This window comes from Sorex fumeus, unplaced genomic scaffold (genome assembly GCF_029834395.1).
Source record: "Sorex fumeus unplaced genomic scaffold, SorFum_2.1 ptg000051l, whole genome shotgun sequence".
Classification (NCBI taxonomy): Eukaryota; Metazoa; Chordata; class Mammalia; order Eulipotyphla; family Soricidae; genus Sorex; species Sorex fumeus.
Window position 1 is genome coordinate 4,684,199 of NW_026606108.1, and position 13,133 is coordinate 4,697,331.

Genomic DNA, 13,133 nt, shown 5'->3' on the forward strand with positions numbered 1-13,133 from the left:
GTGTTTTTTCAGGGAGTTCAGTGTTCTTTAAAGGGAAGGTACAGGTAGAGTAACTTTTTTAACTTTTTAACTGGGTGGCAACTTTGGGGTGTGGATGTAACTGCTGGGGCTTTTTTTGCAAGTACAGGGAAATGAGGGAGAGGTAGCCCATCCTGACCCTGAGATTTCTGTCACAAAACCTGTCAGAGTGAGGCCCATCTTGAGATGGTGGAGTCCAGCTGGAGGTATGGCGGCAATTTTAGATTGTGGGAGCAAGTGGCTGCTAGGGGCTCTGTTGAGTAGGCACTGACACCCCACCCCCACCCCCCGCCACTTGCCACAGATTATTCAGCGGTGCGAAAGTCTGAGATTTGCTACATCTTTTTGATTGCTTTCAAGATTTATTTACGAGTCTCTGGAGCAATGCTGATAAATGAGCTTGTGTCATCCACCTTGGCGGTTTGTGTGCATGGCTCCTGCACATCTAAATTTTGGTGGTTTAATTTCTCGGAGAGCCCGGCAAGCTACCGAGAGTATCTTGCCCACATGGCAAAGCCTGGCAAGCTACCCGTGACATATTTGATATGCCAAACGCAGTAACAACAAGTCTCACAATGTTACTGGGCCTGCTTGAGCAGATCAATGAACAACGGGAGGACAGTGACAGTGACGATTTCTTGGAAAACTTGGTCCAGAGTTGTTGGAGTCTTGTGGGAGGCATAGCGGTGACTTTGGGTCATCAGAAAGCCCAAGGGCATCGTCAGGCTGCTGATGCTCTCGCCCAGTAGGTCCAGATTGACCCCTCAGCAGCATTACACCCTCTGGGATGTGGGTTGTGGCTGGGACCAGGCCCAGGGCCAGGGTGATTACTGCGCACAGCTTGGGCTCTCTGAGTCAAGGGATCACTTTGGTGGTACTGGCTGCATGCAAGGCGAGTGCCTCTAGCCTTTGCTCTCACTCCAGCCCTTTCTTCCAGAGTATTCTAGGCCCATGTCTGACTTTCCTTCCTCTCCTCACCCCCTGCTTCTCTCACCCTGACCTTCCGCACTCGGACCCTGCAGTCAGGGTCTCTGCTTTACCTGATCTCACGTCACGCTCTGATGACCTGTGGGGCATCAATGACACATGGAGATCTGTGGGATGGGGGAGTACCTGCAGCATTGGTGTCAAGGCCAGGGCGAGGGCTGCATAGTTTCAGCCGTCGTTGCGGTCAGAGCCCAAGAGAGTCTTGGCTGGTCACCTGTGGTGTTAGCAGGCCCAGTGAACAAGAAGTAATTGTTCAGAGAGATAGTATTGCTTGTTAGGATTTGGCATGGTGCCCTGGTTTAAGGATATCCGGCTTCATTTGCCCAGAGTTTGAACTTTTAATTCAAGTAGCAGACACAAGTTCGAGCCCCACATCAGTTTATCTGTGTTTTCTTGCTTACCTGCCGGCCCTCTTGCAATTGCACAGGGCTGCATCTGAGCTGGGCTTCACCTTCAAGGGAAGAGGCTAGAATCCACTAGGAATGTGTTTCACTTTATGGTTGGTGTTGGCAGTGCCAGCTTGCCCGGCATCGAAACTCCTTAAGCTGCAGGTTGTACTGAATTGAGCGTTGTGGCCCTTGGGTCCAGCATCAGGCCTGGTGGTTTGGCATGCATGAGGACAGAGCCCTCACCAGCTGCCCTAGTTGCCCCCATAGCTAGGCCCCCAGTGGCGCAGGGGCAGCACACGGTGCACAATAAGAGCAAGATTTTCTGCATGGCTCCTCTGCAATGGAGCTGGTCTCCCGGTCAGACTTGTGCTGCAGCTGAACCTCATTGCCCTGTCCAAGCCAAGTCTTCCCATCCACCATCATGCGCCAACCCTGTTCTTGCCATTGTGTTTCACCTGGCCCCATTTCAGGAGCACAGGGCAATGGACCGTTCCATCTCAGCCTGACTGTGTGATCTATGAGCTTTACTCTATCTTGGACTTCAGTGGGAGACAACAGTTCTTCCCTCATTTTCAGTGGGACACTTGGAACACCATATTCGTCGATCAGGCACACTATTCTGTGGGTGTGGTTCTGGTGCCCCGTCAGTAGATCACTGTGACAGCCATAATAATAGATTCTGACTTATTTATTAGTATTAAGAAATAAATAATGTTTAAGGTGGTATAGTAGTTACAAGCAGGAGATACACAAAGCGAGCATCACCTTCTCTGACTAATACAGTTGAAGCAGTGAGCAGTCTGCTTGCAGACCCGCAGTCTGCAGAAAGCGCGACAGCAGGATGGCACTGACAGGTTGTTAAGGGCAGTGTCTTGGAGGGGATGCCCAGGGGAAGGGCCTGTCTGGTTCTGTGCCCAGAGCTGCAGTGACACTGGAGTGAACACTTCCCCCTTCCCTGAGGCCATTGTGAAGGGCCCTTTGAGATGACCCAGCACCATGGAGTGGCCTTCGCTATGACCCTAAGTGACTGTCTTCTTGTTTCTCAGGAGAGATTGTCGTCAATGAAGTCAATTTTGTGAGGAAATGCATCGCGGCCGAGACGAGCCAGTATGATCTGTGGGGGAAGCTGGTCTGCAGTAACTTCAGGATCTCCTTCCTCACCGATGACCCAATGCCCTTCCAGGTGGGTCATGTGGCAGAGCAGTGGAAAGGTTATGGTTCCGAGCACAGGGCCAGAAGCGTTGGAGGCCATTCCCCAGGCTTGGCTGAGCCGTGTTGAGACTGTGTTCCATTGAGAGTCAGAATGAGGCTGGGACTGCTGGACCGAGGGGTGGGGTCCGGGCCTGGCAGGTCACTTGTTTGGCTCCCTCTGGGATCGGCTCATAGGTGCCCACAGTAAGGGCACCTCCTTCCTGACTGGCTTGTCTTCCAGCCTCCTTAGAGAACTGTCTAGGATCAGGGCCATAGGACAGTGGGCAGGGTGCTGGCCTTGCACGACCCCGACCCTGCTAGGAGGTCAGCCCAGAGCACTGCTGGATGTGGCCCAAAAACCAAAAATGAATAATTACAACAGTTTGGGGTTTTGCTCATTGTAAAGGAATGGAATCTCCACAAACTTTCTTAGAAGTATTAACATGCAAAAAAAAAAAAAAAGAAGTATTAACATGCTTTGTAAATCCTGTACTCGTTTTTCAAACTAGCTCATTCTTTTACTCGCTTGTCAAAGCCTGGTTTCAACTTTTCAGTTGTTCCGCTGGCATGAAGAAAAAAAATCTGGTAATTTTTCTTTAACGATCCTTTTGCTATTTTATCTGTTTACTGGGAAACACTCCTTGTAGTTCTTTTCCATGCTTGAGTAGCTGCAAATCGTGGACTTTTTCTTGATTTCCCTGTTTCCTGCTTTGAGTTTGAGGGGTTTGGGGATGAGTAGGGTGGGGGTGTTGGACCAGTCCTGGTGGTGCTGGGGCTGGTTTCAGTCTTGTTTTTTATTTATTTATTTTTTTTTGGGGGGGAGAACAGGTGGTACCAGGGATCAAAAACTGGGGCCTCCAGATCATAAAGCTGGTATGTTCCCACCCACCCAAAAAAACCCTCTGCAGCTTGCCAAAGGATCTCATTGTAGTTTATTCTCCACCTTAAAAAGTGTCATTTACTGCTGTAAATGAGTTTGTCAAAGATGAGTTTGACAGCCGGACCTCAGACTTTCTGTGTAGGAGCCAGGGGCTCTATCCCCAGCCCCTAGTGGCCCCACTGTTCCCCCTGCGCACCAGACACCCAGTGAGCACGATGGGGCCAGGGAGTTTGCTTGGAGGGCTGGCCTGTGCGTGGGGGCTCAGGGTTGGATCTCAGCAGCACAGGGTCTGCTGGGCACCACTGAACCCAGGAGAAGGAAAGGTGAAATCAGATGAGAGGGACCCCTTTTCGTGATGCGTGGTAATCTTCCTGGCTCTGGGCATGCCGGAGTCAGCACCTGGCACCCCCATCTCTGCCACCCTGTGCCATGTGGAGGTTGGACTGAAGCGGCCCATGCCCCCGTCTTTGCCTCCCTGTGCCGTGTGGGAGTTGGGCTGAAGTGGCGCCATCTCTGTGCCATGAGGTGCCAAGGCTCCGTGTGCAGAGGGAGGTGGGGGAACGTGCACACACCTGAATTCTCCTCCTCGCCCTCGACTGCACTGGGACTCAGTTGTCACAGCTGTGGGCGCAGAAACTGCCTCTTGGAGTCAGAATGGTCCTGGTACCCCAGGGAGAATTAACAGGACATGATCTCTTCTTACAGAAGTTCCAGTACAGAAACCTCCTCCTCGGCGAGCACGATGTCCCTCTGACCTGCATCGAGCAGATTGTCACAGGTGTGTGGGACTGGGGTCACAGTGGGCAGAGCTGGGGTGGGGGCACGGGGGAAGCGGGGGAGAGAGAGGAGAGAAAGATGGGGGGAGTAAAGGGGGGGGCACTTGCCCTGCATGTGGTTGGCCCAGGTTTCATCACCGGCATCCCATATGATTACCAGAAGTAGTTCCTGAGTGCAGAGCCAGGAGTAAACCCTGAGCATCTCCAGGTGTGACCCCCAAAAGCCAAAAAAAATATAAAACAGAAGAGTGAGCGGTAAGAGAGAGTGAGGTGAGAATGAGAGGTAGAGGGAGGGAGGGAATGTGCAAGAGAGAGCGAATATGAACAAGAGAGAGCAAGAGTCCTTGAGAGAGTCAGGAGAGAATAAGTAGCTTGCACATGAGCTCAGAGTGTGTGTGTGTGAGAAAGAGGGAGGGAGAGAGAACGCGAATAAGCGAGTGAGCCAGTGCCCTTTCTCGACTGGCCTGGGATCAAAATTTTTTTTTAAATTTTTTTATTTTTTAATCACCATGAGGTACAGTTACAGACTTACAGACATTCGTGCTCATGTTTCAGTTATACATTGATCAGGTATGCATCCCTCCACCAGTGCCCATTCTCCACCACCGATATTCCCAGTATCCCTCCCCCTGCGACCCCTTCCCCCACCTCTGTGGCAGGCACATTCCCTTTTACTCTCTCTCTCTCTGTGTTGTGGTTTACAATGCAGGTATTAAGTGGCCATAATGCTCGGTCTATAGTCTACTTTCAGCACACTTCTCCCATCCCGAGTGAGCCCTCCAAGCATCTTTTACTTGGTAGTCCCTTCTCTATTTGACATGCCTTTTCCCCAGCATGTGAGGCTGACTTTTAAGCTGTGGAGCAATCCTCCCGGTCCTTATCTCTACTATCCTTGGGGGGTGTTAGTTTTCCATTCTGTTACTTTATATTCCACTAATGAATGCAGTCCTTCTATGTCGGTCCCTCTCTTTCTGACTCATTTCACTTAGCATGATACTCTCCGTGTTTATCCACTTATATGCAAATTTCATGACTTCGTTTTTTTAACAGATGCATAATATTCCACTGTGTAGATGTACCAAAGTTTCTTTAGCCAGTCATCTGTTCTCAGGCTCTCGGGTTTTTTCCCAGATTCTGGCTATTGTAAACAGTGTTGCAATGAACATGCAAGTGCAGGTGTCATTTCTACTATACTTTTTTGGATCTCTGGGATATATTTCCAGAAGTGGTATTGCCTGGTCAAATGGGAGGGGAGCTCAATTTCTGACTTTTTGAGAAACATCCATATTGTTTTCCAAAAGGGCCGAACCAGTCGGCATTCCCACCAGTATGAAGGAGAGTATTCTCCCCACATCCACGCCAACACCGGTTGCTATTATTCTTTTGGATGTCGGCCGGTCTCTGTGGTGTGAGATGATATCTCATTGTTTTTTTTTTATCTGCATCTCCCTGATGATTAGTGATAAAGAGCATTTTTTTCATGTGCCTTTTGACCATTTGGATTTCTTCTTTGAGAAAATTTCTGTTCGTTTCATCGCCCCATTTTCTGATGGGGTTGGATGTTTTCTTCTTGTAGAGTTCAACCTTGCCTTGTGTATCCTTGTTATCAATCCACATCAGATGGGTATTGGTTGAATATCCTTTCCCATTCTGTAGATTGTCTTTGTATTCTGGTCACTGTTTCTTTTGGGGTGCAGAAGCTTCTTAGTTTAAGATAGTTCCATTTGTTTATCTCTGTTTCCACTTGCTTGGTCAGTGGTGTGTAATCTTTGAAGATACCTTTAGCTTTAATGTCATGGAGAGTTTTGCCAACCTTGTCTTCAATGTACCTTATGGATTCTGGTCTGATATTGAGGTCTTTAATTCATTTTGATCTGACTTTTGTGCATGGTGTTAGGTAGAGGTCTGAGCCCATTTTTTTGCATGTAGCTGTCCAGTTTTGCCAGCATCATTTGTTAAAGAGGTTCTCCTTGTTCCACTCCACATTTCTTGCACCCTTATCAAAGATTAGATGGTCATATATTTGAGGGTGTGTGTAAGGATATTCAGCACTATTCCATTGGTCTGCAGCTCTGCCTTTGTTCTAGTACCATGCTGTTTTAATTATTTCCACTTTGTAGTAGAGTTTGGAGTTGGGGAAGGTGATGCCTCCCATCTTTCTTTTCCCAAGAATTGCTTTAGCTATTTGTGAGGGTTTGTTGTTCCATGCAGGATCAGATTCTTGAGTCTCTATCTTTGCTTTGGCTGTATTACCGTGAGGTTTTGGGAACTTGAATGAAAGAAAAGTCTTTAATTTTTTAAATAGAAATGATTTTTAAAATAGAAATGCAGACTGTGGCTTAAGTATTCATCCTATTAGCATTTCAGTATTAAATTTATTTGGTGGTGGTTTTAGGCATTTCTTTCCTAAAATAAAAATATTTTCAGAAACAAGATTGAAGTGGTTCTCCCCAAGTTCCAGACTAATAGGAAGGATGGTGGGGTGCGGTCAGTTGGGGGGTGGCTTCCTGGCTATTCTCAGGAAGTATTTGCCATAGGGAACTGAAGAGTGAGCAGCACAGAAGAATTGGGCATATTTCATTTTCTATTACTTTTATTTTTTAATTTTCAGTGAATGACCACAAGAGGAAGCAGAAAGTTCTAGGCCCTAACCAGAAACTGAAATTTAATCCAACAGAGTTAATTATCTACTGTAAAGATTTTAGAATCGTCAGATTTCGCTTTGATGAATCTGGTCCGGAAAGTGCCAAAAAGGTAAGACTGACGTTTTTATCACGCCTGGCTCATTATGTACCCGTTGCAGTTCCATGTGGAAGTTCCCATTTCTCAGGTGCGTGGTTGAGGGGCTGGAGGTGCAGGGGTGACCAGAAACCTTCTTGAATGAAATATAAGTAAAAAATGTAAATAGGATGATTTCCTTCGCCTGGTTTTGAGCTGCATTAAATTGTACTTTACAGTTGTTTTAATCATCTTCTGAAATGCTAAAACTGGTTGTTCGGAGATCAGTATCTTTTGTTTTAAGACCCAGCTGCTTCTTTCTTGGTTAAAAATAAAGGGGGGGGGGAATGAAAATGGATTGTAATCAGGGTCTGCTGAGACACTCTGGTACCTTTGTTTATTTTTATTTATTTTTGGGGGGGCTTTGGGCACACCCAGCTGTGCTCAGAACTAAAAAAGCTAGATACCCTCCTGGGTGGGTGGGTGGGACGGATGGATGGTAATAGAGGGGTCTAGTGATTCTTAGTCCGTCCGTGACCAGTCTACCCGCTGGCCTGCGGGAGGAAGGGGCAGTGCAAATCTCCTGAGGGTAGCTGCCAGCCCTCCCATGACCAGTCTGCCTTGCTCGCCTGTAGGAGGAAGGGCAGCGCAGATACCTCTCATTTTGTTGTTCTGTTTTGTTTTGTTTTGAGGCCACGCCCGGCAGCCTAGGTCTGTTCAGGGATCTCTCTTGGCAATGAATGCTGAAAGGACCCTGTGGGAAGCCAAGGATCCACCCTGGGTCAGCGTGTGCAAGGCACGTGCCTGCCCTGCTGTCCTATCTCTCTGGCCTCCAGATCCCTCTCATTGAACTTTTGGCTTCAGCAGAATGAGCCTGGGGGCCGAAAGGCAGAGTAGCAGCAGGAGGGGGTGGGGAGGGCCGGGGCTCCCAAGTCACCAGCTGTCCTGAAGGTAGGCTGGCTGCAGCCTACTTCCTGTTGCTGGTAGAGCTAGAATCAGCACTTTGAGACTAATCTTGGAAGAAGTGCGAGTGACCCCCAGGATGGATCACCCCGCAAAGGGCTGACTAGCTCTTTAATGTGGGTTTGATGGACTCAAGGAGCTTTGTGACTGCCCCCCCCCCCCACGAGCCCTTTCTTCAGGCCCTGTCCGCACTCCAGCGCCATAGGTGGTGAAGTTGGTGTTTTACTAATGTGAAGTGCCTGTCTCTCTCCCTCTCTCTCTCTCTCTTCTTCCTCTCTGCTGTGCCGGGGATGGATCCAGGGCCTCACCCATGCAAGGCAAGTGCTCTGCTGTTGAGTTTGTCTGGCCCCCAGAAAGAGTGTAGACTATCATTAAGTCGGGTACTGTGTGTGAAGTCCTCCATCTGGTTTGCTTTTGCGCGCGTGCTCCGTCCTCATAGTTGCACCCCTCAAAGCTCTCTGTCCACTCCATTCCATTTGGAGCATGAGAAAGTGCTCGGGTGGTGTAGTTTCCAAGCAAGAGAAGGGTACCGTGCCCAGTAGTCTTCAGAAACTCCATCCCCAGCAGGGTGCATGCAGGAGCTCAGGAGCCCAGGAGCCTGCATTCCTGCTTGAGTGGTCCCTTGAGTCCTGCTGGGTGTGGCCTAAACCAGAAGCAGAAGAGGAATCTCTCTCAGCGTTCTCTGATAATAGAGATTTTCAGCTCAGCAGTTGAAAATCACAATGGTTTGGCTTCTGTGCTTGAGCAATCTAGATACCTGTTGGTTATTTTTTGGCGGGCTGGGGATGGTGGTGTTTTCCCTCCCCAGTGGCGCTCAGTTGCCCAGAAGCCGCTGCCTGTGACCCTCGGACTTGGCAGTGTTTGCCCCACTGCGCCTTGCTATTTGGATTGGTGGTGCTGGGGGACACCGGGTCACCCCCTGATGGTGCTCAAGGGACCAAGCCAGGCCAGGGATCAGATCAAGCCCTTGCCAGTCATTTTGGATATATGGAGATGGGACTTAGTGTAGTGGGGAAAATGTAGCATTTAGTGAGAATCCTGTGACAGCACCGAGTAGTCAAAGGTGTTTCCATGAAATGAGGCACCAGGGCAGCAGGATGAAGGGCTCTGGGCGTGCAGGATTTGAGGCTCGTCATGTTGCTGGGAAGGATGAGGCCGCTTTTTTTCAATGGAGGCTGCCGCCTGCTCCCAAGACCTGGTTCTGGCAGAAAGAAGTTTCATGCTGTCCTGAAATAGAGCAAAGCCATTTCTGTGTTCTCAGGAAGTACTCTGTATCTTTCGAAGATTGCTGGGCCAAGGGGGCATGGAAGGGAACAGAATTAGACAGGCCTGGGGAGGGGCCTTGCTTGGTCGGGCACATGCCCAGCACCTGGGAGGCCTGGGGAAGGGGCTTGCTTGGTTTGGGCATATGCCCAGCACATGTGAGGCTTGGGGAGGGTCTTCCTTGGTCAGGCACATGCTCAGCACATGTGGGGCCCTAAGTTTGATTCCCAGCTCTGAGAGTCTTCAGTACCGTACCCGTGTGTGGTCAGTAGCCTCCATTTCTGTTGGCACTGTCCAGTTGGCCTGGCCACTGAACTGTCAGAGCCACAGGGCCCCAGCACTACTGGCTGTGGTCCTTGTAAGAGTCAGTAGATAAACACAGTGAGAATGAAGCGCTTCCCCCAGGACCACGGGTATCAGACAGCATGTTAACATGTGTGATTGTAAAAGTTCAGTTGCCTCATGAATTAAAAGTTAAATCTTTCTTTGTCTTTGTTTGTGTGCCCCACCTGGTGGTGCTTGGAATCTCTCCTGACTTAATGCTAGGGCTGCTTCTGGTGGCACTCAGGTCATGTGGTGCCTGAGATCAAGGCCCTTGAAGGCCATGTGTGCACTCTGGCCTGTGGAACCAGCTCCCTAGCCAGCTCACTTTTGAAGTGAACGTTTCATTGAAAATGAAGTAACAGTTGGGCAGTGATCGCTTGATTTTTATCTCCTGGAATCTTCTAGGCTGTGTTTTCTCTGGAAAGGCTTTGGTTTCCCAAGTCTGAGAGTGACCAGATGTGGAGCTGGGTTCTCTGGCGAGTGAGCCCTGGCTTTGTTTTGAAGTCCTGAAAGCCGCTGCCTTTCTGTTTTCGTAATCCACACTCTTGGATGCTCAGTTGCTTCACGTTCCATTCACAGCCCCTCCAGCAGAGCCTGTGTGCCCTGACTGGTGCCGCTTCCCTGTTTCTGTCAATCAGTGGCTGAGCCGCTGCCTTGTTGCTGTTTGTTCTCTTGTTCTTGGCGTCTTCAGGCTGTCCTGGGAAAACAGGCTCCTTGGGAAAGGTCTAGATGAAGAAAAAGGAAGTTCGCAGTGCAGAGCTGAGCTCTGGTCACTGGTAACTGAGATACCAATTACTTCCATGAACTTCTACTCAAAACTGAGCTCTCTCCCTGCCCCCCACACGATTGCTTTGTAGTTCTTCCATATACATACATGTATGTATACACGTAACGTGACGGCAAGTGAAGCCCTTACCTTTTGTCTCTGCCTTTTATGTTGGTTGAACATGAATCACTTCCCGCCCTGCACTCCAGCATTCACTGCCCCTGTTTGTGGTGAGGCGACTGTAGTGGCTTGCCGACCATGGCCAGAAGACTGGGCCTGTTCTCCCTGTACCTGACACAGGTGGTGCTGTGACAGACCCTCGGCGAGCTGAGCTGTGGCTTCTGCTCAGAGGAGTATCAGCATTGGGCTCACCAAAAGCCTTCCAAAGCAGTTGAGTGTTTTTGGTCCAGTGAAATATTTATCACAATTTAATGTCTTTAATTCCAAGCTTCTTAGGTCCCATAATAGAGTGAGGGAGGAATTGGGAGTGACAGTCACTGCCTTGCATGTGACTAACCTGGATTTGAACCCAGAATCTAAGATGGTCCCTTGAACCCTGCCAGGAGTGATCCCTGAGCACAGAGCCAGGAGTAGGCCTTGAGCACCCCCCAAAAAAATGAAAAGTGATGCCCAAGTAAAAATAAAATAATGTTTTTTTTTGTTTTGGTTTGATTTTTGGTTTTGTGTTGGTTTGGTTTTGATTTTGGGGGGATATTCCTGACAGTGCTCAGGAGTTGCTCCTGGCCGTGCTCAGGGGGAAGCCCAGGCTTCCTGCATGGATACTCGTGCCCAGCCCTTTGTGCTTTCTCGCAGGTCCCTTAGAGATAGTTTTTCTAAATACTTTTAATGCCTGTTGCCAAAAAAAATTTATGAGTCCTTGAGTCTTGGAAGCTTGAAGTGTGGAGGAAGAGCTTTGATGCAGTATGTGGAAAGAGGCCTCCCAGCTGGCCGCCTCCTCTCAGAAGATGACAAGGGCATTCGCGTTGTACTTGTTCACAGAGACCCCCTGACTTAGACCAGGCGACCCCCAGCCCTGGTCACGCTCCTGCCAGTAGCATCAGTCCCTGCAGTTTCTCCCTGCCCCAGCCCAGCCCCCGCTCTGCGGGCCATCCTGTCCCACTGTCACTGTCTTCCTATCATCTCTCAATGCAGTTGCTGGCTGATGTGTCCGCTTATTTCGGAACTCTAATGAATGAGGCCGGGGCAGTTTGATAGCTCCTGGCTACATGGAGTCTGGCCTGCACGGCTTTGTTGGTAAACTGTTTTGTACGCTCAGTGAAGTGTTGGAAAGTCCAGTGTGTGTGCAGGCCTGTGACTGGTGTGCCTCAGAGGAGCTCTGCTAAGAGCATTTCCCAGCCTCGTGACTGTTGGGTTGGCCCAGGCGGGGCACCTCCAAGCCTGCCTCCCTCTCCTGCCCTGGAAGCCCTTTATCTCGCGAGCGCCTGCCTTAGCCTTCTCTCCCTTCCTTTGTCTGGTCTGGTGTCAGTCGATGGGGATTTGTATCTGTGTTCACTGGTGTGTCTCTAGAGCTGAGATTGTGAGCCTCTGTTGAATGTGTGAAATGTGGCCTCTGCCCGAGGGACTGAGCAAGCTTCATGTGGGCATCCCACTTCCCATACCCCCCTGAGTGTGGCCACAGCTCAGCCTGACCCTTCAAGCAGTTCGGCTGGAGACTGGCGGGAAGGAAGGGTCAGAGCCAGAGTCACCTCGGTCAGGTGTCCGGGGATATGGCAGGTGGGCCCACAACAGGGTCCCAGCCAAGGTTTGCCCTTTAGAGTGATGTGGATTGTGTCAGAAGTGACTCCCAGCGACTTAAGTGACTTTAGGATGTGGCTGCAGTCACGTGGCTGCGATAACATGACCAGGCAAGACAAAAAAGGGAACCCATTCCTGGAAGTGGGGCAGCAGGTCCTGGGCTGACTTGGTGCCTCAGGACCAGGAGGAGCAGGGGACGTTTCCAAGGTGCATTCTAGGAGCTGGGCAGCTAGAAGTGCTGGGGCAAGGCAGGACTGGGGGTGTCAGCACCTCACCCTGTTTCCTGAGTGCCCTGCAGAGAAAGTCCTGCAGGGATTGAGAAGACCGGTGCTGTGCACGTTCCAGAGGCTTCCACTGGTTGTCCGGGCCCAGACACTCTCTGCCGTGGTTTTCTGCTCTAACTCCACGACACGGACACCGTGCTTTAGAAAGCTGACATACACTAACACTTCCTGCTGATCCACCCCAAGCGGCCTTCCTCCTGTTGCCCCCGCACCCCCCCCCCCCCAGTCCTGTCTGACCAACCGGGGGCCTCTGCTGTGTGTCCTTGACTCCCTTCCCGCTCTACTAGCACTCTCAGGTGGTCTTCCCAGGCTGCATCATGTAGCTGGTGTGGTTTAAGGGCACAGCCGCCGGGTTCCCTGCCTGGAGGAGCCCATCTGAATAGCGAGGACCTGGCCAACCTGGCCAACGTGCTGACATCTCGGGCGTGGAGCCCGTTTCCTGGGATTCGAACGGGCTTTTGGTGCCACCTGGCCACCTCCGGGTTTCTTACCAATCTTGTTTCCCACGTGATTGTCGCTTTCTGTTAAGTGTTGATTTTGTCCGTTCGTGAGGTCTGAACAGTCTTCTTGAGTTCCAAAATCACCGGCGCTAATGAAACTCTTTATTTCTTGGGCGAGGCGTCACACTGCCTTTTTCAGGAGTGAATGCTCCAGACTCTACAGGCTTCTTATCCAGTGAAGTCGCTTTCCTGTTAAAATTCACTCAGACCCTTGCAATCTGTTTACCATGTACTTGGTAAAGTTTAAACTACCTTGGGGGCCCAGCTGTGAGTGGTGACCTTCAGAGGCCACAGGAAAATGTCCTAAGTGTCTGTAATC

At 50.1% G+C, this 13,133-nt stretch overlaps 1 protein-coding gene across 1 annotated transcript in view; it reads left to right on the forward strand.

The window, feature by feature from the left end:
* MTMR10 (myotubularin related protein 10) overlaps window positions 1–13,133 on the forward strand; it is a 30,503-nt gene that overhangs the window by 3,077 nt on the left and 14,293 nt on the right. The window contains exons 3-5 of the mRNA XM_056124358.1: window positions 2,441–2,577; window positions 4,171–4,243; window positions 6,853–6,995. Coding sequence (XP_055980333.1) covers window positions 2,441–2,577; window positions 4,171–4,243; window positions 6,853–6,995 — 353 coding nt within the window. The remainder of the gene's footprint in view (window positions 1–2,440; window positions 2,578–4,170; window positions 4,244–6,852; window positions 6,996–13,133) is intronic.